The sequence below is a fragment of the Gallinula chloropus genome (genome assembly GCF_964237585.1).
Source record: "Gallinula chloropus genome assembly, chromosome: 3".
NCBI lineage: Eukaryota > Metazoa > Chordata > Aves > Gruiformes > Rallidae > Gallinula > Gallinula chloropus.
In genome coordinates this window covers 23,799,571-23,826,880 of record NC_140087.1, presented here as the reverse complement: position 1 = coordinate 23,826,880, position 27,310 = coordinate 23,799,571, and the positions used below count along the sequence as shown (strand labels likewise).

Below are 27,310 nucleotides of genomic sequence, written 5' to 3'. Positions count from 1 at the left end.
TTTTCTTTTTCTTTCTTTTTTTTTCTTTCCTTTGCACTGCTACAGAAATATACATCCGTAGCAGTAATGTAGAAGTGATTAAGCTGTTGAAGTTACTTATGTTTCTTTAGTTACTTCATTTTATGTTTATTCTTCTAATTCTGAGGCTAAGTTGTAAATCTTTTGATGTGTCAATCTAAATTCATTTAGTGCAAGTAGTTTTGAAATTGACAGAGTTAAAAAGGGGGTTTTAAGCATAATATAATATTATAAATTATACATCACTTTTACAGTATTTACTTAGATGCGTTGCATGTTCTAAGTTCCTATTAATTATTTTATCATTTTTTATTTCCTTTATGCTCTATATGGTGTATCACCACTGTTTTAACCTGATGTTCAATTGAAATATAAGAAATACTTTTTCATGCAATGCATATTCAAATTGTAGGGTTCATTTTCTCAAACACAGTGGAGTCCAGAATAAGAAATTAGTTTTAAAAATGGTGATTGCATTTGTTGATAAAGTATGGTGGTGTCACTGTAACTTGTAAATGAGGGAGTTCTGAAAACAATGTTTGGGTAAATTCAGGAAAAGTGTTCATGAAGAAAACATCAATTTTTGTGTACCTTGTTTTTTATGTTTTCCTTAAAACAAATAAACCTACTGTGGGCTGTATTCTAGAGCAGGATGTTTAAATATATGAATTTTAAGTCATTGTGGCACAGAAGAATCAATCAAGAGGAAGACCTCTGATTTTAAGTAAAAATGTTTATTAGTAGGAACAAAGTATATGCATTCATATATATTCATGTGTGTGTTTAAAGTGCTGCAAATGTTATGATTTCAACCTATTAGATAAAGAACCTGTAAAAAGTTATTACTTAACTATTGATTGCTAAGACAATACAGAGCATTTTTACTCTTTTAAATTGTAACTAGTGGAACTTGGCAACCTGTTTACTTTGTACCTCTTTCTAGAAGAGAACACAGAAGTTGCTGCAGAAAATGTGGATGGTTTTGATGATAATCTTGTGTTGGGAGTTTATATCCATCGATCTGATCGACTTAAAACTGATATTCTGGTATCTCATCCCATGGTTAAAATCCATGTTGTAGATCAGAGAAGTGGCTTATACGTCAAGAAGGATCATAGGTGACTTGTTTCTCTTAATGTTTACTAGAAGTAGATAGATTCTTTCCTGGAATTTAAATATGAAAATTAATATAATGCTGAATTTTAAGCTTGCAAGATCATTTATTGGCTTCTACACCTATGGTAATGCATATGTACACACACCTACAATAAGTGAGGTGGTATTTTCCTTTGCTGGTTTTTTTTAGCACTTTTAAATGCTCTACACTGCTGTATTGCCCTCAAGGTTGTCATATGTACAGCATGTTTCATTTTGTATTCTTTACAGAGAGAAAATTTTCTAAGTCTCAAAAATATGTAGATTTCAAATATGCATTTCAGTATGTATTGCAAATTGTCTTCTATTTTGTGTGGTTTGGAAATTATTTTTCTAAAATCAAACAAATGGTGTCTTGCATTCTTCTTTGCTTTTAGCAATTGAAAGTACTGTTTTGTTTGAGTTGTTTTTAAGATGCTATAACAATTGTAACTATTTGGAAATTTTCAAGCAGCGAGAGGAAAGTTTCATCTTATTATGAACAAGAACAAATAGAGCACATTCTTCCTATTATGACACAACCATATGACTTCAGACAGTCTAAATCAACAATTCCAGAGTGGGAGGAACAAGTCATATTTAATGAGCGTTTTAGTTATTTTATTCAAAACACTGAAGAAAGCCCTCTGGTAATCCTGTTTTTTGAGGTAAGGTTAAATATTTTTACATCCATTTTTTGCACTTTATGATTTTCTGTTTTTCTTTAGAAGTATATACTTGATTCAGGTGTTCTATTTTAGTTATACTGGGCTAATAGCATAGCCTTAGGTAGAGGATTAAGTGGAGATATGAAAAGTGATATCGGTATTGCTAATACTCATAAATTTTTTTTTAATATCACACCCCTCCCTTTCCTAACCCTCTCATTTTGATAACAAGGAGGACTAAGCTTTCTTATTAAATCAACTGTCAGACTGCTGGAGAAGGCTGACAAGATCGTTCCAGATAGGAGGGAAGACACTATTTACGAAGTAGCTCACTTTTTCCTTTTTCACATTCTTGAAGTCTGGAAAGCAGCTGCAGTACCAGAAACTCAAAGATGGTGTTTGCCTGCTTTTAGCAACACCTGTTTTTCCATTGTACCAATGAGCAAGCTATTGCTATCCAGTAACATTTTAGTCATCTACTTCTCCTCTCCTATTCTTTACAAAGTAATTGTTAATTTTTTCACCAATACAACTATGTTTATAGGAAAAATAGTGTATATTCAGCATCATTTTGATCTTAAGTATTTCTGTATTTGTAAAGAGAGTTTCTGTAGTAGTAACTTGAAAGTTGGAACCCAATACAAGAAATATTCTTGCATTCCTTCAGTTTTTATATTTCAGATTATATTTACAGTATCACCATATGTTTTCTTATGTTCTGTGACTCTTACAAGTGAACACATTTATGGAAACGAAAGTCCTTAGTTGCTTAACACAGAAGTAATTACATTTGTATATGAAGGTTCTTCACGGTAACTGGGTTAATGTATGACCCAAAGTATGACTACTTTGAAAGCATGCAGATTTCAGCATAGTTTATGAAATAACAATTTGAAGAAAGCATAATTCCAGGAGTTTTTTTCTATATCAGATAAACCTGTAGGCATGGATAAATATGACAAGAGTGTGGTCACTGACCAGTAAAATGAAGAATCTCATGGACATCATTTGATGGGTTACAAGTCAGGTTGGACAGGACTTTGAACAGCCTGGTCTAGTGGAGGGTGTTCCTGCCCATGGCAGAGTGGTTGGACTAGGTGTTCTTTGAAGGTCCCTTCCAACCCAAAACAGTAAGTGATTGATTCTATGACCTAAGTGATAAAGTTAGTAAAGAAAATGTAACCCTTTGACTGCAGTTGTGCAGCTAGATTAACATACAGATGGTTTTGGCTGTCAGACTTGTGATCTGTATAGTTTGTGAACTATGTAAGTATATTACACATGAACGTTTCATTCTTCTATTGAGATGGCAGGGAAGCACAATTATCTTTAAGACCAGACTTAGATTTTTATATAAGAGCAGGTTAAAAATAGCCATCAGGTAAAGACCTATGGATCTGTTATTTCTGGTTGCATACCATTTTTGTAATTGTTTATAATTGAAATTCACTTAATTTAGTGAAACACACCTAGCATATTTTCAGCAGTTTCTTTAATTGCCAGTATATTAGACATATAAATATAAATATATTCCTACCAATGCTTTCAGATCCTTGATTTTCTAAGTATGGATGAAGTGAGAGCCAACTCTGATGTACAAATTCAGAAAAGTGGTTTCCGAAAAATTTGTTGGGCATTTCTAAAGGTATTGTAAATATTTAAATGAAGAAACAAGATTTATAAAACATTTAACTCAATTATCTAAAATATATTAACTGTACTAATTGTAAAATACTTTTAATATTTCCAGGCAACAGAGCTGGAAAAACAAATCTTTCCTTGCCAGGCTGTTCTCTGCTTTCCCTCTTCCTTTGGCCCATAAAATTCACAATAACAAGCTTCACAGTAAAGAATATGTATTTTTCCTGAAAGCATAGGATGTGTAAGAATTTTTTTTGTTCATAAATACAGAATCCTTGGGTATTTTCTGTGTACATGAGATTTGTCTCTGCAAAGAAATTGGCAAATCCAGTAATTTTTGTACCTCAACTATTTTGTATTCTAGTAGCATTTTCAGTCAGCCACTCTTTGAAAATACTCTCTGGTGTAATTATAAAATGTATGTCAGTCTTAGCTGCAGAGTTTGCAATGCTGCAGCAATAAGATACAGGTCATTTATCCAGCGTGTCATGTACTTTTTTTTTTTTTTCTTTCTCTTTAAGAGAGACTTGAATGTGCCAATTTGGCCTTTGAGAGCTGACAAGTGTTAATTTGCCTGAGGATTGTTCATTTATACTTACCCTTGTGGTTGGTAGATCTTGACAGCAATTGAGTAGTCCACAACATGAGAAATACACAAGAAGATAATGTTTAGGGAAGGGGAGAGGGACCTTCATAACATTCCATACAAAGTCTCTTCTCACCTCTGCCCTAGATGAATCTGTTGGAATCAGAGGCATGTGTAGCTAGCTGGTGGGAACTCTGCATCCAGTACAGCTTACTGCTGAACAAAGGAAAGGATGAATGCCACCTCATAAATAGAAATAAAATTGTGGCCTGTTCTTCATTCTTACTGCCTCTGTCTGCATTATCCTTTCATCTGTATCAGTCAAAGTAGAAATGTCCTGATAAACAATGGTCGGTGTTAATGGCAGTAGTTACACTTGTTCTTTAGTTCAATAGAGTGAACACTATTACCTCTGAAGTTGGAAAGGTTACTGCTTTGCTGTGTCCTCTGCTCTGAGTCAAAGCCTTGTCAATGCCCTGTGATGCAGATTTGGCAGATGCTCTTTGTGAATTGGCAGTCCTTTGAGATTTGGGTGATAGCAGCGAATAGTACTTAAACAACAAAAGAGTGTTACTGCAGAGGTCTGCCCACATACAAGGTATTGCTGTTGTGCATGTTGCCTAGTTTCAAAACTTGTCTACCAGCTAAGCTTTAATATTAGTGATATGATCTTGGGGGTGTTTAATCTTTCATAACCATTTTTAGGGATAGTGTGTTTCATTTCCCGAATGGGAAGTGTATTTCAAAGTTTATACTGTAGTTGCATAAGATACTTGAAATAATCATTGTCTTTTATGATGACTTTGTTGACGTAACAATTTTTTTTCTCTTTTTAATCACCTTTCCAGCTTGTAGGTGCAAATGGAGTTCAAAACATTGATGGAAAACTCCGTCTGCAATTATATTACCCACCTCCAAGGACCAAGTCATATTCGAATGTTGTTGAGGTTTATGACTGGTGGGCAAAATGTCCTAGAAATCGTTACCCATCAACTTTATATGTAACTGTAAGGGGCGTAAAACTGCCAGATCATGTAAGCTAAATACATAGAATATAAATACATTTACAAATATACAAGCTCTTCTAAATATACAGACTCTTCTGTAGGAGTTAGTAACTAGCTTGTGTATGTATGTGTAGTCGTTTATATAAAGCTGTACTTACATGCAGTACATAAAATAGCTAGTATATAACTAGCCATAGTAAGAACTTTGCATCTTAAGATATGTGTTCCAAGCTCAGCCCTTCATAGCTGTCTGAAAAATAGGTGTACTTTCCCAACTACAACTTTGCATGTTTTGCCATTGGCAGTCAGAAAACTGGGTACCTTCCTGAAGACAGATACTCCTTTCTTATTAGGAGAAATGCCATTTTACACTCATGCAGGTGTGTAAATTCTGTAAGTGAGAGAAAGTGTAAGGCATTTAATTCTGATTCCCTACACATATTTTTTTTTCTCAAATGAAAACTCCTTTAGACAGGCTTACATTGGTATGTGTTGAGATGTGCATTCAAGCTAATCTCTGGGATTAGCTCATACAGTTTTGGGACATTTTTCTGATCTGTATACTGGAATGACATGTGCAGTTCTCTGTCATCTGCTGAGGTTGTTAGGAATTCTGTGCACTTTATTTGAGCAGCTATTCTTCATCTTTCTGGAAGTGTTCTGACCCTGACTTTTCCATAGTCTTGAATGTTTTCCTGGTATGTTTAGGTGCTATCACTGGCTTACAGCTGTCCCTACTATGCGATTCTCTGGAAGCTCAAGCAGTGTGATGAATTTGCATAGGCTTTCTGAGCTGGGCTTGTCTTGGATCCATTGCATACTGATACTGTCTCATTCTTTTTCTGGTAAATGTCAGATTTGCTAAGTTTGGGATTGCAACAACATGAGAGCCATGGCGTGTTTCTGTAGAGATGTCTCTTAGTGAAATCTAAGTTTGGTTTAGCTTGTAGGTAAGGTTCACTAGGTGAATTCAGAGAAGTTTGGAAACTGTATGTGCTTTGCCTACTAATTGAAATCATAAATCCGGTCAGTCCTCCTTTTTCTTTTGAAACGTGATGCTGGTGATATCTTTTAGCATTTGTTGCAGAAGCAATATTTTTATTTGAAAATAGTAGGTTAATTCACTGGAACTATTCACGTGCTGAAACATTTGCGGGTTTTTCTACACAACCTTCACTATGTAGTAGACTATTATTTATTTTTACTGACCTGTATAGTTAATAATAATGCAGAAGTATTTATTATGTTTTAAAAAATTGATACCATTTGATTGACACAAACTTTGGAAGCTCAGATTTTAAAATGGAATTTTTGCTGTGCTATTTTTCATGTATGTAGCTATTTCCAATCTCTAATTTCCAGTTGTAAAAATACAATGTATTTGAAAAATACCTTTTAATATTTTCAGATATTATGTTGTTCACTTTTTAAATGTTTTTTCCTGACGCTTACTTCTGTTTGCCTTTAGGTTGCTCCCTCTTCCCGCTCTATGATAGCTGTTCAGCAAGAACAAAGTAGTACAACATTGTGTGAGCTTCAGAGAGAGGGATCTAAAAAATCATGTGAAAGTCTTCCAGAGGAGAAGGAGTTGTGTAAATGGACTAGGTTGCCTGGACAGGTGAAGTGGGTTTCTTAACTTTATTGAAGAAAAAATATTTTAAACATTTACTGTCTTCTTATAACCTAATTTTTATGATGTAAGTATTCTGAAGAAAGTCAGTCATTAAAGGAAATTTTTTTTAAAAAAAGCTAAACTTAAGGAACTCTCAGAAAAAATAGAGGATGCTTAGCTTCTTACCAAATATGGCTGCCATAACCATTTTTTCCCAGAATAGTCAGGGATTTTTATCTCCCAGAATTCTCTAGAAATTTGAAAGAGTAGGGTAGGGCAATTCAGGTAGCGGTAGTAAGACAAGAAAACAGTTCTCAGATTTCAGCTTGATTGGAAATATATTTTCTTGTTTGCATGTTTTTTTTAAACCTCCTAGTTCTCTGGAATAAAGGGTCAGAAATGAATATACAATCTAGATGTGGTTATGCCGCAGAACTGTCTCTTTTTATAAGATGGCGTTTTTCTTTTAAATTCCCTTGGGATCTTACTAGCTTTTTAAAACTTATGCATGACAGGAACTAAGAATGTGTCTTAAGCATTGGATAGTTAATATTCATAACTGTAATCCCAATTCTTACTTGAAAAGCTAGGCTTGCCGCATACCGAACAAGCATCTGTTTTCCCTGCGAGCTGGAGATACTGGCTGTTTCTGTATTCGTTTTTCTCATGATGGAAGAACTCTGGCAGCAGCATGTGCAGGAAGGAATGGCTACCCCATTGTTTGTAAGTTCAAAATATGGGTTTATTTGAGCTTTTTTCTTATAACTTATGTAGTTTGAAACTAAAATGGAAAAGATGTGGCTTTAAATATTTTTAGGCTTTGTGTTGCAGAACATTGAGGGAAATGCTTTTTGTGTATTACTAGGGCTGGAACTGGCGTTTTTGTATGTGGTAAATTTTAATAGTACGAAATCACACTATTTCTGCTCCACTAATTTGCATTGGGAGCATGTTTTCTGATAACAGGACTTTAAGTGGTGGGGTCTGGAGAAGCTATTTCACTTGCTTTGTTTGTAAGTTTTTCTCCTAACTTGTCATGAAAGCTAGATACCTGCAATACTGTCATCTCCAGACAGATCACTGGAAGCTGCTGTCTTCTGTGGTCCATGCAGTACAGTTGGAACTACAGACATTACTTACTACTCAGACCTGGGGCTGCTTCTTCACAGTAGCCTCAGCTGTGTAGTTCTTAAACCCGTCATAGTAATTTGAGATATAGAAAGAAGAGTATTTTAAGTGTACCCAAAGTAAATATTTAAATGTAAGGAACAATAGGTCTGGATTCCTTTATTAAACACCTCAGAAAAATGATCTTCACATTAATCTATTCGAAAGTTTGGTCAGGTAGCTGTCAAAATTGAAAAAAAAAATCCTAATCTGGAGTACTGTGTCCAGTTCTGGGCTCCCTGGTATAAAAAAGACAGGGACCTCCTGGAGAGAGTCCAGAGAAGGGCTATGAAGATGATTAGGGGCCTGGAACATCTCCCATATGAGGACAGGCTGAGTGCACTGGGACAAGGGGCAATGGCTGTAAACTGGAGCATAGGAAATTCCGCACCGACATGCGGAAGAACTTTGCACAGTGGGGGTGACAGAGCCCTGGGACAGGCTGCCCAGGGAGGTGGTGGAGTCTCCATCTCTGGAGATATTCAAGTCTTGTCTGGATGCCTATGTAATATGAGCTAGGGAGTTGCTTTGGCAGGGGGGTTGGACCCGATGATCTCTCGAGGTCCCTTCCAACCCCTACGATTCTGTGATTCTAATAAATTAAACCAAGACTTAAACCAAGTGTTAAAACATTCGTGACACCTATGAGCCACTAGGTGGAAGTATATGCTTGCTGTCTATGCACATCTAGCAACTATTTGATCTTGTTCTCTGAAAATGAGAAGATAGAGAATTTGATTTATACTAGTAGAAACTGCACCCAAGATTAGATTAATAATTGCATGTAATTGATTGTAAATACTTTAAAAAAATCTTTTTCTATTTGAACTTAATTAGTGTATGAAATTCCTTCTGGACAGTTCCTGAGAGAATTTTATGGTCACCTTAACATAGTTTATGATCTTTGTTGGTCAAAGGACAACCAGTACCTTCTTACTGCATCCTCTGATGGCACTGTCAGGTCAGTATGATGAAGATGTTGTGGCAAATAACATCAGAAGCACTAAAGAAAGCGGTCCAGTTCCATTTCTTACTATAAAGAATTATTTTTTTTTATTAAAGATGTGATTGCAGTGTGATTTGCCTAAAATATTACAAAAATTATGGTGGAGTTAATCACACTGTATTTACTATGTTAATTTCTAAAGTATATCTTAGACTAAATGTTTTCCAAAAGCTGTAGTGTCCATATCTACTGTGCAGACATTTTATTTTCAGAAGTCACTGAGACAGTTAGAATTTTCTGTCTTTGGAGAAACTGCCTTATTATGAATGGCGTATTAAGTTGCATATTTGAACATGAGGCAGGACATTGAAAACTTAAGGTTCAAGTTAAATTGGTTACAGTGTACATATATATATATATGGCTTCTTTGATAGAGTTAAATAATTCAACTTAAATTGCTGTAAATGACTCTACACAGATTCCTCTGCAATTTCAAAGTATGCATCAACAATGTTAATATTAAAATACTAATTTATTCAAGATTTAAAAGCAAACTCCCTCGAAACTTTAAAAAAAACCCATGAAAGTATGGCTGTGACACTGCATAATTTTATTACGAGCAACTTCACTGGTTTTCATAGGGCTTTTTTTTTTTTAGCTCTTGAGATCCCTATCTCTTGTTTCTGTTGCACAACTCAGTAATGCTACAGGCAGTTGCGTAATTAAAATGCCAGAAGAATTGTTAAATGATATATTTTATGTGTGGAACTCTTTTGCACTTTTTTTTTCTCTTGCAACTTGTATATAGGAATAAAAACAGTCTTTTGAGAGCTTAGTCCATATTTTATTTTTTTATTTGGAAGTGGATTTAATAATTTTTTTTATATGAAAGTGTAAATATCACTTATATTACCTATAAGATGGCCCAACTGTTCCTCAATTTTTGAATTTGTGGCAGCAAGTTGAAACTGTAGTGGTCTGCCTCCTTTTCACTGTACTATGCACAGTCACTCTAAGAGTTGTTAGTTCCTGTATTTATTGTCCGTTGCCTTAAGATCCTTAAAAACTCTCTGTTGAGGCAAGAAGTTTCCTCTGTTTCCCTTTCATGGTGCGAGCATTTTGCCATTGAAATGTGGTGGAATTGAAGGATAAGGACCACAAGGCACCAATGCTTTAAAGTCATTATCAGTTTATTACCTGCATCATATGTCACTTAGTTCTAAAGCAAATTGAAGGAAAATTTGGGAATTTATCTGAGTGCTTCCTTTATGTAGTGCCTTGTATGTTATCATGTAGCCTTCCCTAGCTTTATTTGTGTGCAACAAATTAACTGTTACATTGTTAGAACTAAACCATTGTAAAAGTTAGGTAGACTTCTTGTGACCTTTGCACAGTAAGTTGCAAGTTAATCCCTGCCCTGTAAGAGACTGCTATTTTGTAATTGACTCACCTCAGAATAAGCTTAGAATTCTTCAGTAGCCACCAGAGGTAGTCACCCCACCTGTAAGGGTGGCACTCATACAAGTTGGTACTGTAGCGAAATGCTGCTCTCTGAAACGTGCTGTATTCCGTGATCCAGACATCATTCCATTCTGTATGGACTCATCTTTGAGGAAGGCTCAATAATTAAATATATAACATCAGAAAAAGAAAGCCACTTCCAAATAAAAATCTGATCTTACTATGCGTGTTGAAGGATAGGAAATAGATGAATAGTAAGAACTGAATTTATGTGAGGAAAATATCTTTGTATCACAATCAGTGTGGTATGTAACTGTTCTGTTAAAGCATTCTGGGATTTTATTTATATTTAGTGGTCTTAGATGTTCCTTGGTGGGTTTTTTGTTCTAGCGTGTTTTTTTTTTTTAAAAAAAAAAGAGCAGTACCCCGGAAGGTCTTAATTTGTAACACCTGAAAGAAAGAAACTTATCTCATTCTTTACCTATATTTTAAAATGTGTATTTTGCACATTAAATAAGTAGTGATAAGTTTGCTTTGAAGACAGGCTATGTAAAATAGTAAATATTCTCTTCATTCTTATTAGAAAGTACCGTATTAAAGGATTAAATATAGGAGGAACAAATTGGTAGGATTAACTGTTGCTGTTAAGTGCTTGCAGGCATTTGCCTCTAGAACCCCTAGCATGAAGTATGGCATCAGTCAGATGTGATTGCTTTTTACAGCAGATATCCAAATTTCTTTTAGAATGTGGAAAATCGAAATGCAGGCAACATCTGCAGTGAGAGTTTTCCCTCATCCTTCATTTGTTTACACTGCGAAGTACCACCCAGTTGTGGACTCGGTGGTGGTGACAGGATGTTACGACTCTGTGATTAGAATCTGGAATGCAAATGTGAAAGAAATCCATGGGCAACTGCTACAGGAGCTTGATGGTCACAAAAGTTTCATCAACACACTTTGTTTTGATGCAGAAGGTAAGTCCTTGTGTCTGCTTCTTTCAAAGAGTTGTCTTTTCAGTTGAAGACCGACATTAAGTGTGACTAGCTTGCTAGGCAGTGTGAAATGCTGTAACAGAATATAATAGTTTTAGTTGTGTTTGCAGTTGATAGATTAATACGATGCCTCACTTGGGCGAACACTAAGGGACACATAGTCCCTGATGTAAATTGAAAGTAATCAGAAAAGATAAAAGTAGAAAGTATGGGTCAAGAAATGCATGGTGATCAGGCAACGATTACCGTGCAAAAATTAGCAGAATGTAAACCAGAGATGCTACTGTTCAGAGAAGACAAATGCATCAGGATGCAGGGGGGAAGCCTAGCAGTTAGTGTAGAGAGGTAAGTTAGAAAAAAAGGCAGGTTTGGCTAGAATTCTTCTAGGTGGAGTAATTGTCTATTAACTTAAAAGCAGAAGCAAGAAGTCTGAAACCAGCTTCTAGAGAACTTTTGGAACAGAACTTCACAACAGGAGAGCACATGATCAGCACAGTAGCAAAGACATCTCCACCATCTTGACATCCAAAGTTAGAGCTCAATACAAAGCTAAAGAAAATGGGGTACCACTAGTTAGATTCTGAGAATTTTAATGCTAGACTGAAGTGGGAAGGTGATGAACTTTTCAACGTTGACAGACAAATGTGAAACACTTGAGAGAAAAGGAAGGAGATATAATAAATATTTTTGCTTTATTTAAGAACACCTGGTATTTGTTCTTGTTCAAGTTCTCAGGAAGTGTATAGGTAACCATTAGGCAACCATGTTCATTTTTTGCTGGTTCCAGCAAATGAGCAAAAATGAAAAAAGAATATTCAGCACCCTAGTATCCAACTTGAGCTGAACCCAAATTTATAGTATCAGTTTATGTCATGCAGTATGAGTAAGATGTATTTGCAGTGAGTGTATCCTAGCAAAAGAGAGGGAAGAACCGGTGTTCACAAAAATAATAGAAAAAAGTTTGTTGTTCATACATCCTTTTCTGTATTAGTTTTTTTCTGTGGTGGTGTTCTCACAAGACATTATTTCACAGGGCTCCACATGTTCTCAGGGGATAGTTCAGGACTGATAATAGTTTGGGATACATCTGTCAAAGGAAGTTCTCCACAACAGTTTCAACGCTGGAGGATTAATAAGGTATACAGGTTTCTTACAACGCTAGCTTAAGTTTTATGTGAAGAAGTCTAATTCTGATAATTTGATTTGAATTCTTTTTTTTATGCATTATTTTTTGATTTAACTGAAAAGGTGTATTTGGTACAAAAGAGCTGAGAGAACATGCTGTGATTCACTAACTTAAATTTTTTCAATTTTTTTGCAACTTCAATATTTTGTATATAAACCATGAAAATGCTTGAGATTTAATAGCATTCTGTTAACAGTTAAATGCTAATGCATTATGTTTGTTCCCTAGAAACAACAGTAAAATAAACCACAGGCTTTACAAATCACCTTTTTTCATACCTTAAGAGGCCTAATGTTCAGTTGGCATTTCTGTCAAGTGTGTTTCAAAAATTCAGAGTCTCACAGTAGAATCTGCCATGTGGTTGTGAAAAGTTGATTGCCTAGGATGCAGTGCCTTAATATAGAGGAACAAAGTTTTTCCTTAACCAAATAGAATAAAGGGGACAGAAAAACAATAATGCAAGAGAAGAAATAATAACATTGTGTAAAAGCATGATTTTTAAAATACAAAGTTTTATTTTTCCTTCCTTCCATAGGAAATACAAGAAAATGATATTAAAGGAACACCAATAAATCATCTGGAGGTGCATCCAAATGGAAGGCGTTTGTTAATCCATGCCAAAGACAGTACCCTGAGAATCATGGATCTCAGAATGTAAGTAGATTTTTGGTGACAGTTACATATTTTCTTTTTTGTTTTAAAAGCAGTAACATAAACTATTAAATGTGTAGTTATGGAGAAAAAGATGTCCTAATAATCAAGGATAGCAATATTAGGGTTAGGAAATGGTTTCAAAACACTGCTGTGTTACAGTTCTTTTGTGTGATGTTGGGTAAGTCCTTTAGAATAGAATATCCAAAAATTACTAGGTTACTTGAGAGCTTAAGGTGGGATGAAGGAGAAGACACTAGTCTCTTAGAGGCTGAACTCACTTTTAAAAATGCAGTCTGGGCATGAAAGGAACTTTGAAATTCTAACATTTATTTATGTGTTAGTTTCTCATTGTTAAGACTCTGGGAAGAGTGCTTTGATGTTAAAATAGAATGAAGATTGTCATTCTCAATGCTGAAAAATGCCGTACCTACATACTGTGGTATATTAAGTAGGCCCTGAGGTATTTTTTACTTAGTTTTTTATTATTTTCTTATTTTTAATAGCTGTGAATAGTTCTTTAGTAACAATTACAATAAACCGCAAAGTATCACAGAATCACTTGAGTCGAGGTTGGAGAGAATCCGATCCAATCCAAGTAATTGAAAGCATGACAGCATCTTACTTAGGACTTTGGTCAGTTCGGTTTTAATATCTCAAAGGTTGGACAGTTTATAAAACTTCTGTGAACAATATGTTGTAGTGTTCATTCACCCTTAAAACATCTATTTTTCTTTAATTTTAAAGAGAATTTCCTGTATTTCAATTTCTGTCCGTTCCCTCTCGTCCTTTCACTGGGTGAAATTGAGAAGAGTCTCACTGCTCTGTTACAAATATTGATAAAGATGCACTTCTGTTCTGGAAAGACATGTGAAAGATATCAATGATCTTTCAAAGTGATTCATCCTTAATTTTGTGAGTTCCCTTCTTCCCCATACCATGCAAAAAATTAAAGGTCCCAGGTGTTCTACATCAAATCACCTGTGGAAAATATCTTTATGCTCTCATAGCACAAGTAACTATGTTCTTTTAGAACGTACTTCTGTACACGTATGTGTGTGTGCATATACACACAGTCTCTCTCAGGAAATCTCAGTCTTGTATATTGGGTTAAATGTTTGAACTAGATAAAGACTTTCCAGTCTTATAGTGCATTCTTAATCTTTTACTGTAAATGATACATAATAATGACCATGCTAGAAGGCTAAACTATCCACTCAATCCACCAATTCCATGCTTCAATTATCAGAGTGAACCTGTACTTTTTGAAACAGATGGTGGTTTTATATCACTACCCTTCCTAAAAGTGCAGTTTAGTTTGAGAGAGAAAAAAGGACATCCCTATTAATCTGTAAGAAAGGGTTAATGTGGTGTGCAGTTTCACAATTATTGTAAGCCAGTTTATCCATAGGACATGCAATCTCCTCCTATCTCCCACACCTTTGGCCATGAATTACGAGCCTTTCCTTTTTATCAGCTCTAGAAATCTTTTGATATAGGGTAGGACAGATCAGTGAACTGATTTTAACTAAAAATCAGCCTACAAATACAAATGATTAATTTTCTTTTTAATGAACTATCTGATCTAACTCATCTGATAGCTGCCCAAACACTAGAGAAGAAATGAAGGAGAGCCTGGGAAAATAAGGGTGGAGAGGACAGCAGCAGGACTGCTGCTTTGACCACAGCCCACAGTTACATTGGCTTCAGTCTATCAATAAACCACAGGGTCAGATACCCAGTAGTGATAAGTGCACGTCAGCATTAACTGTTCATTCCCTGCATGAGAAAAGAGGGGGTGGAGGTCACAGATCAACACAATTCACTTTCATTGACAGCTAGTTTTTCTTAACTTTCCTCTTTCAACTTTGCTTTTTGATCTTGGTCCTATCACTCAGGTATGTGATCAGGGATTTTGCTTTGGTTCAGACTTCTCCTTAGGGTTCCATGTGCAGGTTGGTTTTACATCTCTTCTTCATGACATCTCAGAGATACTATCTTTGTGATTCACATAGCTAAAACTCTTATTTGAGTTATTACCTTCTTGCACTGAGATCACCAAAGCATCCTTTTTCTCTTGCTTACCAAATAGAATCGAATCTAAGGTATATTTAGTCAGAATATTATTATAAATCATTTTCCTGTCATCCTAGTTGCACTGCAGTTCTCCCAGTGTATCTCCACCATTTCTCCAGTAACACATTTTAACAGTTACTGTCTTCTGTCTTCGAGGGCTGTCGTGGCCTATTGCTGTTCTTGCGTCGAATTCAGCATTGTAGTGTTACTGCTGTAGGAGTCTCTATTCTGAACTTTTCTATCTCTTTCAAAGCTGCACCTCATGTTTAAGACAGCCTCTTCCAAGCTGGCACTTATTTCTTTAAATCCTTTTTTAGATTCTTACTTGATGCCTATAGCCTGTTCAACAGTAGTTTATTAGTAGGTTGTTATTACTCTGACCAGTAGTGTTTCACTGAAAACAGTATCAAATTAATATGAAAAATATTAATAATAATAGTAAATTGACATTGATGTCTGAAATTTTTTGATAGTACTGCTGGTTTTCTAACTATGGAGATGTTAGCCTGAGGAGCTAAAAAGAGTTGTTGGATAAATTTAAGTACTACTGGTTTGTAATCAAAGTCACAAAGCATGAAAACCTTTTTGGCAGAGCTTGGAGTAATAGTGCCAATTTCCCCCTCTTTTTTTTTTTTTTTTTTTTTCTTCAAAGCCCAGGATCAAGAAAATGCAAATTGCTACATAGATATCCATTCTCTAGATCTGAGTATTTCTGTTTTATACTGAAAAACCAGGATGTTACACTTAATCTCTGATTTCACGTGCATTATGAAAGCCAGGGAAAAGAAAGGGTAAACACTGCAGTCTGCAAAAGGTGCGTGCGTGGCTATCTATGTGGGATGCAAGGTGTATTGATTTTTCTGAGGAACAGCTGAAGGGACTGACACGGAGAAAGTTAAATTGTCTGTTCTAAAAACATCATCTTTATTTGCAAACTGTTCTTTAGCTTGGCCACAAAGAAATATATAGGAGCCACAAATTACAGAGAAAAGATTCACAGCACCTTAACACCATGTGGTACGTTCCTGTTTTCTGGAAGTGAAGATGGAAAGGCTTATGTTTGGAATCCAGAAACAGGTAAGTATGTATTTTATGGTCTTAATCCGGGTTGTCAAAGCTGATGGGGAAAGGATTTTGTCAGCTTTATTGAAACACTTTTATGGACTAAAACTTCAGTAAGATGTTCTTAAGTCCTGAAGCCTTACCTCCACCTTTTAAATAGCTATTATTAATCTCTCAGATTTAATTCTTATGGGGAAATTAATAGGCAGATGCAGCATTTGTAATATCCAGCAGGAATAGAGCACCTGAAGCTCAGCTCTTTGTGAACTGAAATTCTTTACATGTGGATGAGAGTCTTACAGTTCACAAAAAAGTTTTAAGTCAAATCAGTTTTTCTGTGGTGTTTTTTGAAATCGAGAATTAGGCTTTTGTTATGAAACACTTTATTTGTTTCCCAAGGGTGGTGACAGACTGAATGTTTTTGGCCTTTGGATTATAAAGTTATTACTAATTATTCCCCAAACCAAGTAGTCTCAAAATATCTGCCAAAGTCTTTCTGGAAAAAAACTAAGGAAACATAAAATAAAGAATTTGTCACCTTCATTGTGCAATGAGGTGAAAAAATCAATCATATGTATCAGAATACTCTTTTGGTTTTGATGACGTTATAGTCTCTCTCCAATTATGACCTAAATTTTTACAAAGGAAGAGGAAAATATAACTGGTGTCTAACCAACAGTTCTGTGTTTAATTTTTTTCTACATTTCCAAGTGTATTAGCTTACATCTGTGCCACTACGTAATTTGTCTGAAAAATTTAAAAAAGAATAAGTGCAAAAGGAGGGAGGCACTTTGTATATTTTCATCAGGCTTTGACTCTGCTTATATGCTGTACTTGCATTTATAATGCCATCAGCTGAAGAGCTAATTTTATTTATTTATTTTTAATAATTTTGTGCTCAACTTTCACTTCTCTTGTCCGTATTATATAATTGGAATCCACAACTATGATAGCTATCTCTGGCAAAATGCAAGCACAAACAAATACTGTGGAACGTCACCTTTCCAGAACTTGCTTATCAGAAGAAGAGAACTCAGCTAACCTGGTGCATCCTCTGGGGTTTCCTGCAGCTCTTGCAACAGCACTACCTTTTCTGACTTGCTGAGTAACTTAAAATCATGCAGTATTTTTTTACCTTATACCAAATATTACTTTTCAAAAAGGAAATTGACTGAAAAATATTTATGGTGGCAATTGCTGCACTGTAGTAATGCAACTTTAAACCTGCTCTTATTTTGACATATCATATATGTTTCCATGGTATTAATAAAGATATTTCACTTCTGTAGGAGATCAGGTAGCCATATATTCTGAACTTTCCTTCACGTCTCCACTTCGTGATGTTGCCTTTCATCCACATGAACACATGGTATCATTTTGTGCCTTTGGTCAAAACCAGCCAATACTTGTATACATTTATGATTATAAAGGTACAGTACAATTTTTCATGATAGACTCTTGTAAATATTTTATTTTTGAAGGGATTTGCTAGTAAATATATATATACTTCTTTTGAAGTAAAAGCAGTCATTTGATGAAAATGCCTATCTTTATCCTGGAGATACCAAAACCAAGCTGGATGTGACCTTGGGAAACTTATTCTACATCACCCTTCTTTGAGCAGAGTCTTTGGCCTAAATTATCACGAGAGGTCCTGTGCAACCTAAAGTTTAGATGTATGTCATGCTGTGTGAGTCTTACAGCGCTTTGTCACATATAGGCAGTGTGATAAAAGTATCTAAAAGCATCTTTTTGGTATCGAGGGGGTTGCTGAGCCAGGAAATACTACCATTCTGAAAATGCATGAATTGCTTAGTAGGAATCTCAGTATTTTGTGCTAGCTGTGTTACAAAATAATGTTGAGATGCTGTAGAGAAATTAATTAATATGATTATAGATTGTTACAGGTGTTACATCTGTGGTGCGATTATGTGAGACGCTTATTCCTCATGTTATTAAAGATAAGATAGTGAAAAATGATAACTTTGAATTCAGTCTGTCCTTTGCAGACTTTTCTGGCAGTTGTGTTTTTGTGGTTAGTTTTAGCAGTGTCATTGTTTCAAATAAGGGCATAGTTTCACATGTCATATTGCATCTAGAGAGTAGATTAATATTAATGTGAATTCTGTGGTAAATTTTGCATACCTTACAGATTTTTTTTTTAATTATATTTGAAGTGAGCATAGGTTTATAAAGCTAATCCTTTCTTTATACATTTGCTTTTTAAATAGCATCTAGTAATGAGATTACTCATATGAAATCTCACAGTTTAGGTTATATGTCTCTTGAACTGGCTGACTTTTACAGGAAAATAAAGTGCAACAACTTTACAATGAACATTCAGTGCTAAGCTTCAACTCAGTAAGATACCTACATTCTAGAAAGCAATGGAAAAATTTTGGGGTGAAGAATTTCTTTAAAATGTTTTGACTGTTCATCAAACAGTGAGTCTTGAAAAAGCTAATAGAATAGTTTAATATACGCATGTGTGTATATATTTAGAGATCACAGATATCACACTGGTTGTTATCTGACTGCTTAACTAAGTCACTGGTGACAGTAAGATTTTTGCATAGGTTGTGGTCTTTTCTACGTTGTCTGTTACTAACTTTTTGTTCCTTTTTTGGTTAAAAGCACACACTTTGCTTTCAGAAGATAGTCTTACAGCCTTAGTGTTGAAAGAGTTAATCATATAGTAATACTAATTTTAGTCACTGACACAGTTTTAAGATTCCAAGAGTATGTGTTTTACGCACACCAACAGTTTTATGATTGTGCCTGACAAGGCTTTACTGAAGAATTCTTCTAACGTTTGTTGGCTTGAGACCACAATGCAAAAAATTGCAAAAGTCAAACAATTTGTTTAAATGACAGTGAGTACAACTTAGATCAAAATTATCCTATTCTAGAGCAGGTTACCTCCTAAGAATGCCTCCTGCACTTGTTTTCACGCCGAGCAACTTCTGAAATTTTGCTCAAGTATAATAAGCTCACTTGAACTAGGCTGGAAAAAATGTGAAATGTGCTTAGCAAAATAGTTGAGTTTAGCACAGTGCAAACTGTAAAACTTTCTTGCCTTTGAAAATACCGTGGGTTTTTTTTTTCTTCCTCCCCAATATTTCTGCCTGGAGATCACTTTTTTTATAAGCAACAAAAAAGTATCAGATCTGTGTGAGTGGTTACTGGACACAGATAACAGAAGGGAGATATTGTGAGCAAAAAGAGGGGCAAATGGGGTAGTATGAGAAAACTTCATGTCATTTTCAGATTTTCTCTGTAGCCCTTTTAGTACAGATTCAGGTTGTCTTACTGAAGATGTGGCTGGCAAAATGACAGCGATCATTCAATTTATCTTTTTTCCCATGGCAATGTAAGGCTTCACCTGACACATTAACATTGGTTATTCCTACAGTTGCACAACAAGAGGCTGAACTTGTAAAAGATCTCAGTTCATCACTTGCCACAGTTACACCAAGAGGGCCACAGGTCTTCAGCAGTTTTTCTGAAATTCCTATACAAAAAAGTTCAGTGCTGTCTCCAGCAGATCAGTTTGTCAGTGTTGCAAGAGCATCAATGAAAATACAGAAGGTGAAACGAAAACTTGATTCTGTTACGGTAAGTCAAATTTACTTAATTTCCAGAAGTATACATCCTCCTCAGCCAGCCTGGGACTGGTATATGTTACAAAAGAAGTAGATCTAGTCTTGAGACCTGTTCTTAAGAAATTTATACATCTCTCAGTAATGCATCTGAAAGTAGCTCTTTAGAAGAGATTAATTACATAAAACTAAGTTATTTGTGTTTATCAGGTATTGATGACAAAGGGGTGTCTTCTGTCAGTGCCCATTCCCATAAAATGTTACGGCTGAGTTTTAAAAGCATGGTGGGGGTTTTTTTCCATTTCCTGTTAGAATTGTATATGACATCAATGGCCAGGTGTCTGTAGTGGGGGGTATGACCGCAGGGCTGAACTCAGTGGGAATAGTTCATGGGCTGCCTGGTGCTGGGCCCAATTGTTTCCAGCCAGCTCCACAGAGACAATATGGACCCAGTGCATAACTGAAATAGGAACCAAAGAGAAGAGTATATGGCAGCTCTGTGAAAACATATTTAGGAAAGCTTGGTAGCTACTAGGGATAGGACACACCAGAGCAGAGGAAGAAACACAAAGGAGAGATGCGAAGTGGCAGAAGAGACAGCATAGAGGGAGGCATAAATGTGATGTGCTAAAGGAGATACAGTGGGAGGTAACAGAGTAGGTGAGAAGGGAAAGACAGGACATCTGTGAGGACAACATGCAGTTAAAACACAGGAGGAGGTACACCTCTGAAGGGACTGCAACCCATGGAGGAATCCATGCTGCACAGGCCTAGAGGATATTGTGACTGGTAAAGGGCCCACACTAAAGCAGTTGACTGGATCAAAAAAGGACAGCCAAAAAGTACAAGCTACTGTGCACCAATACTGCTCCCCTGCACTGCCCATCACCTTACCAAAGGGACTGAGTATAACATGAGAACAAAATCAAGGAGGCTGGGGATGAAGAGTGAGGTGTCTGAAGCAAAGCTGAGACAAAGAGAGGGGAGAAGGGTTTTCTTTGTGTGTATGTTTGGCTATCTGTCTTGTTTCTTGATACCCAAATCAATAATTAAAGCTTTTGTAATTGGTAATCAATTTAATTAAGTGAAATTCCCCACTTCAGACAATTTTTCATGCAAAACGAATGCAGAATATTTCTGAGTAGCACTGTGCAGTTATAATTACTGTTCATAATGACGTGAACTGCATTTTAGTTTGAGCTTATTTTTCATTTTTAAGTCCTTTTGAGTACATGCAGTTATTTTTTCATGTAGCATTAGAGTTTCTCTCCATTAGTAAGTAGCAAAGCATAAAAATGGATGAGTAGGTGAAAGCAGTTGTTGCGGCAGATGCTGTTGCTACTCTCATCGTGATTTAGGGGTTTTGCTTTGGATTAGATCTAGTCTGGTTCTGTAGCCTAGACATTCCCTTTGGGCCTGTGCTTTGAAACTATCCAAAATAAAGCTATTCTGCAATCCTTTGCTTGACAGTGGACCCTTTTACGAAATACTGCACTAGCTTACATGGGTAATGGTAGCATGCTGCTGCTGCTTCTAGGATTACATGTGGCCTCACATAAGGAAGCAAGCCTTGTTTCCATTTTCTGCTTATTTTGTTCCTGCTCATCCATAACTGAGCCCTAGTGCCTTCAAGTTGTTTAGCGGTCAGATAGATGCAATGTGGAGAGATTGGAGCATGTAACCTTGTGTCTGGGAAGATGTTCCAGAGGAAATAATTTTCTTATGGATGCCTTGTCGCCTGAGGAAGAAGAGAGGGATAATGAATGTCTGGGAGTGTTTATCATTGCAATTTGTTTGTCGATGATTATCCAGGGATTCTGGGTTGTGGAAAGCAAATCTGGTTTAGCAGAATCATGTAGTTTTTGTGGAACCACATAACTTTCTCTTTACCATGTTAGAAAAAAAATACAGAATAGTGAATCTTGGCAACAATTATTATTTATGTCTGCCTCATGGAACTAATGCTAATGCATGTTTCTATTCACAGAAGTTTTTGATAGGAAAACCCATCTCTAATCATTGAAAGAAATCACAAGTGCTTTTCCTTCAGTGTTACCATTTATGTATTTAAAATCTCACTTCCATCTGGCAATCAAAATACCTGTTTAGAACTTTGCATAACAGTAGGGGATATATTTTATGCAGATCATGTGTTGGCTGCCTCATCTATTAATATGTGAATGTGTCTAACTGAATTAAAAGTATGTTTGGCTTTTCCAGTCTTACTTTGAGAATTATTTCTGAAAAATTGTTATAAAATGGTTATCAAAGTGATTATCAAAATCATGTTCAAAGTGCATTATTGGCCAAGTAGAATGTAAAAGTATTCCTTTCTATATACAGAACTACTTATATCTCTTTGCATTTTTTTTTTGTCCTTTGAATATATTTATTGCCATGCCAGAATTCATTAAGGGAGTAGAATTCATTACTGTGAGAGATTCCAGAAGCTTATACCTAAGATTGCATCAAATATACTGAACTTTCATCATTAAGCTGTATGACTCTAAAGTATGGTCATACATGAGGCTTTGATAGAGTGCACATCAAATATCGTATAGTGTAGTCACTCCAGATGGTTGACTTTCAGAGTTTAGCTGGGATGCAAAATACGTCTTTTGTGAAAACAGAACAGAATTTAAAGCCAATGCTTTTCAGAAAAAAAAAAATGCAACCTTTTTAGTAAACACATAAATACGATACTGATGCTATCTAAGCCATCAAGTGGACCAAGCTGTAAACTTGTCCTTTTGTCTGCAACTAAGACCTTGAAGCAGAGCTGGATGCCGAAGTGGTGTGTATTTTCTATGCTACCTTGGTCCGTCTTGTTAGAATCTGTCCTCCGGGTCATCTTGGTTTTGGTAGATGATGAAATACTATGCTTGGCTTCTGGGTTTTAGTGCAGATGGGGAAGAGTTCAACAGTAACTTACTGCAACTTCTACCTGAAGATGGAGAACTGAAGGGTAATTATTTACTAAGTATTGAAGGCTCATGTTAAAATGTTGCCAATTCTGTGAATGGTTTTGGCAAAGTACAAGGCAATGCCCCAGTGTTTCTGCAGGCTGAAATAGCTTTTCCACTTGATTGTGCCTGCAATCAAAATTTTTTATCTACATGCTGTCAGAGGAAGTACTGATATCCTTTGATCTCTCATAGGTGTAAGAATTTCAGGTTTTCTAAAGCCTCATAAGTTCATGGAATTGTCTTAAGTTTTGGTTTTTTTTTCCAAAAGAAAACTTCCAAATGAATAAGAAACTTTTTTTTTTTTTAATACTGTGTATACCATAGTTCAAGAAATATTTCTTAAAGAGGGGAAAAAAACCGACTTAATTTGAATGAGCAGGATGCTTATGTGTTTCTACTTAGGAAATCCAGGATGAGCCCACATAGTCAACATTGTAATTAGTTCTAGACACCCCTTCTGATAAACAATGTGCTAAAATGAGAAGTTTAAACAAGAGTAACACTAAGACATGTTGGAGACCTTGCGTGTAAGAGATCACAGAATCACAGAATCATAGGGGTTGGAAGGGACCTCGAGAGATCATCGGGTCCAACCCCCCTGCCAAAGCAGCTCCCTAGCTCATATTACGTAGATAGGCATCCAGACGAGAGTCGAATATCTCCAGTGAAGGAGACTCCACCACCTCCCTGGGCAGCCTGTCCCAGGGCTCTGTCACCCCCACTGTGAAAAAGTTCTTCCACATGTCAGTGCGGAATTTCCTATGCTCCAGTTTACAGCCATTGCCCCTAGTCCCAGTTCACTCATCCTGTCCTCATACGGGAGATGTTCCAGGCCCCTAATCATCTTCATAGCCCTTCTCTGGACTCTCTCCAGGAGATCCCTGTCCTTTTTATACCAGGGAGCCCAGAACTGGACACAGTACTCCAGGTGGGGCCTGACCAAGGCAGAGTAGAGGGAGAGGATAACCTCCTTCGACCTGCTGGACACACTCTTCCTAATGCATCCCAGGATCCCATTGGCTCTCTTAGCCACCAGTGCACACTGCTGGCTCATAGCCAACCTGTCATCAACCAGGACCCCCAGGTCCTTCTCCACAGAGCTCTTCTCCAGCAGGTCATCTCCTAGCCTGTACTGATACAGTGGGTTATTCCTCCCCAGCTGCAAGACTTTACACTTGCTCTTGTTGAATTTCATTAGGTTTCTCCTTGCCCAGCTCTCCAGCCTGTTCAGGTCTTGCTGGATGGCATTATACTGTACTGTAGGCAGTCATTTTTCTGAGGACTTGTGCAATGCATTGCAATGAAGTCAGGGCTTTTGAAATTAAGTAGGTGCTTTTGAATACTGCTGTATACTTTTTCCTATTTCTCTTCCAGTATTCTAGGAAATGCTTTTTTTACTCTAGGAAACTCTGTTGTAGTTATCACTTTAAGCATAGCTACTCCCAGCTGCACTTATAAGGGCGTGTTTTATGAGCCATGGTGGAACCACTTTTGGATTTGAAATCCTATTACCCTGTGCCTTTCATTTATTGGATTCAGAATTTTCTTATAAACTTTTTCTCCATTTGTGATTGCATAGGGTGATTCTTGATGTGAAGTGCTTGAAGCGTTACTAGAAACTTTATACAGGTAAAATACTAAATAGCATATGAAAGCTTTGCAAGAACTTTACTTTGTGTGTCCTTAAGAAATAGTTTGTTATAAAGTAAGGTTTTGGAAATTGTAATGAATTTCCCTTGTCAATTCATCAAATTTGCCAATTTTAATGATGTGTTAGATAAAACACATAGTTGCTTTTTTTCCTTTGGTTTTGTGGTGAGGAGAAAAAAAATCCCCTCTGAAAAATCTTACAAAGCAGGTCATATCCTTAAAATTTATATTATCCTACATTAGAGTAGTATTTGCTTAGGAAGAGGTTTGTTTTTTTTTTTCCCAGGCATTCCTCATTTTTAGCAAACATCCGACAAATTTTAAAACAACACAGTCACAGCAGATGTAAAAGAAAGGAAACTAGTGTCTCTGTTTTGGGGATGAACTTGGGCACAGCTGTGACATGAGTAGTGTCATAAACTCTATCCTCATACTGATCTGTATGGATTTCCTGCAATCAGTTACTCTGCAGTAATTGCTAGTCTTCCTGCACCACCAAATAAAAGAAAATAGGTAAAATGTCTTACTTTGACTATTAAGTAAAGGTCATTGGCTAGTAAGTTGCCTTAGAAGTAGGTAGAGTAACATAAATATGCCTTCCAGCTTGGCAGCAATGCAGGCTGAGCCTCTTCCAGGGTAAGGTCTGGTACTAGAACTCCGAAATTCTTCACTGGAGAAATAGCTGACATGGAGCAAAAAGAGACTGGAATGGCTTATTGTGGTAAGGCGGTACTTTCAAATATTTGCTCATGGGAATTTTTATTGAGGATTTTCTCCTCTCTCTGAGCTTTTTTGTAGTGTTAGCAATACATGTGAGGAATTTCTATTTCAAACTATTTCCTACTATTTCTTTATGCTTTTAATTAAAAAAGATAACGAAGAATTGTGTGTGTCTTTTGCTGTACACAGATTTCTACTATTGTAGGGAGTCATGAATTTTACAGGGAATATGGAATTTGAATCTGCATGCTGTCAACCTTTTACTCAAGTGAAGTAAGTGACCTGCATGAGTCTAGCTATGAGTTTCGGAGTAGTAATAATTACATTGTAATGGTCTTTCATCACTGCTGTAAGCACAGGGTATCAATCTTTAATTCTTGCTTAATATTTGCTGACATTACTGCCTGAATAGAAGTCTACAGTAGCAATTATAAGCTGCAGTAAGCGATGACAGAAGATTTTGTTCCGCTACTGACCTTTTTGAGCATTCTGTTTCTCTCAGTGGCTTATATTTGATAGAGAAGATATGTCAGATACACTAAAGAAATGGCATTTATTTCCTAGCATAAAGCTATATCAGTCATAGTAATTTTACCAGAGGGCAAAATAAGATGGTGTGAAGTGCTTACGACGTGTCTGGATTTTACTGATTGGTCCTTTAATTTTATTTCCAGTTTAAGAATCTTAGTTTTCCTTCCATAAACATTTGTACAGTGCTAAGGAAAAGTTATTCATTGTCAGTTCTTTCCCTCCTGAATAAAGTAAACAGAGATATCTTAGTAGTATTGTGTTTATTTTAGAATATATATAATATTTATATATATAATAAATATTATATGTAATATTTTAGATATACATAATATTTAAGAACAAAATCTAGATTCACTTATGCATTTAAAAGCCAGCAAATTGTACCTCCTGTCAGCTGTCTTGTTGTCACCAAGATGTGGAAAAAACAGCTTTAATTAAGAACTTTTCATGAAAGAAATACCATAAATCTACATTAGTCGATTAATTTAATAATGTTGACAATTTTTTTTATTAGTGGTTATTGGGGCTGTGATAGTTTCTTGCAGCATGTTTGGTACACAAAGAAGCGCTGATTGTGGCTCAGATGCTGAAATGCTGTAAATCGAGAGTCAAAGGAGGATATAAATGGTTAAACCTCTACGAGTTTGGTGGGTTTTTTTAACATTTTCACAGATTCCTTTTTTGTTTGAGGAAAGCAATTTTGTTTTTCATTCAAATAAAAGATACAGAAAATAACTTTATAACTTTGCATCCCAAAGTGCTTCTTGTTCTTGTGGAATCTGATCAGGTTTCTTTTAACCTTTCTCTCTGTATGGTTACATTACAGTTGTTCTCTGGAATACACAAATGAGGGCCTGTCAATATAAGAAACAAGATTACAGTTTTTGTTTATGTGCATAATTTTAAAAACAATTTAATGAAGTCTAAGTCTGGTTATACTTTTTATGGCACTTTTACATAACTATATCCTCTGTTATAATTTCTGTTAAAACCCCCCAGATATTCAAAATAGTCTGCAAAAGAAAGGATTTTAAATATAATGGGAAAAACCTGGAATCTAACAAAATACTTGGGGAGAGATGGAGGTGGGGGTGGTGTCATCTGAAGACAACAGCAGTATTTAAACAGTAGGACCAAGCACCTCCTAACCTCAATTTTCATATATATGTCCTAGCCGCTTCTAGGCTTCTGAGGAGAAAAAAAATGCATTATTCAAGTTACAAGGGAATGATATTCCATCTAGATGAGTTCTGGGTTAATACTTAATGGTATTTTCTTCTAGCATTGAGAAAATAACAGAATTTATGGTTTGGTTTTATTTCAAATTCAATTGTCAACTTCTATATTCTGCATAATCATAGTTTAACGATGGTTTTAAAGACAGTTTAAAAACAGTGTCCTAGAGGCCTAAAGTTTCAAAAGGGAAGCCTTAAACTAAAAGAATAAGAGGGAGTATAGAGCTGGCCAACCTGATTTGACTTGCAAGTATGTATGGAAATGTTGATGATATTGGTGGCACAGGTCATCAAACTGCACTCAGGAAAAAAGAGAATTGTTATTGTCAGCTTGTCAAGTCTTGCACTATTCTGGTTTTAGTCTCATGGAGTTGACTTTTAATGTGGAAACTAGTTCCACTG

General features: G+C 36.0%; 1 protein-coding gene across 1 annotated transcript in view; it reads left to right on the top strand.

The window, feature by feature from the left end:
* The window catches only part of AHI1 (Abelson helper integration site 1), a gene marked incomplete at its 3' end in the record, with an annotated part of 85,925 nt that overhangs the window by 12,239 nt on the left and 46,376 nt on the right, over positions 1-27,310 (top strand). Inside the window, exons 6-18 of the mRNA XM_084262392.1 lie at positions 962-1,136; positions 1,628-1,820; positions 3,370-3,465; positions 4,896-5,081; positions 6,523-6,672; positions 7,257-7,389; positions 8,671-8,794; positions 10,985-11,214; positions 12,266-12,369; positions 12,954-13,072; positions 16,092-16,222; positions 17,497-17,637; positions 19,620-19,822. Coding sequence (XP_084118518.1) covers positions 962-1,136; positions 1,628-1,820; positions 3,370-3,465; positions 4,896-5,081; positions 6,523-6,672; positions 7,257-7,389; positions 8,671-8,794; positions 10,985-11,214; positions 12,266-12,369; positions 12,954-13,072; positions 16,092-16,222; positions 17,497-17,637; positions 19,620-19,822 — 1,985 coding nt within the window. The remainder of the gene's footprint in view (positions 1-961; positions 1,137-1,627; positions 1,821-3,369; positions 3,466-4,895; positions 5,082-6,522; positions 6,673-7,256; positions 7,390-8,670; positions 8,795-10,984; positions 11,215-12,265; positions 12,370-12,953; positions 13,073-16,091; positions 16,223-17,496; positions 17,638-19,619; positions 19,823-27,310) is intronic.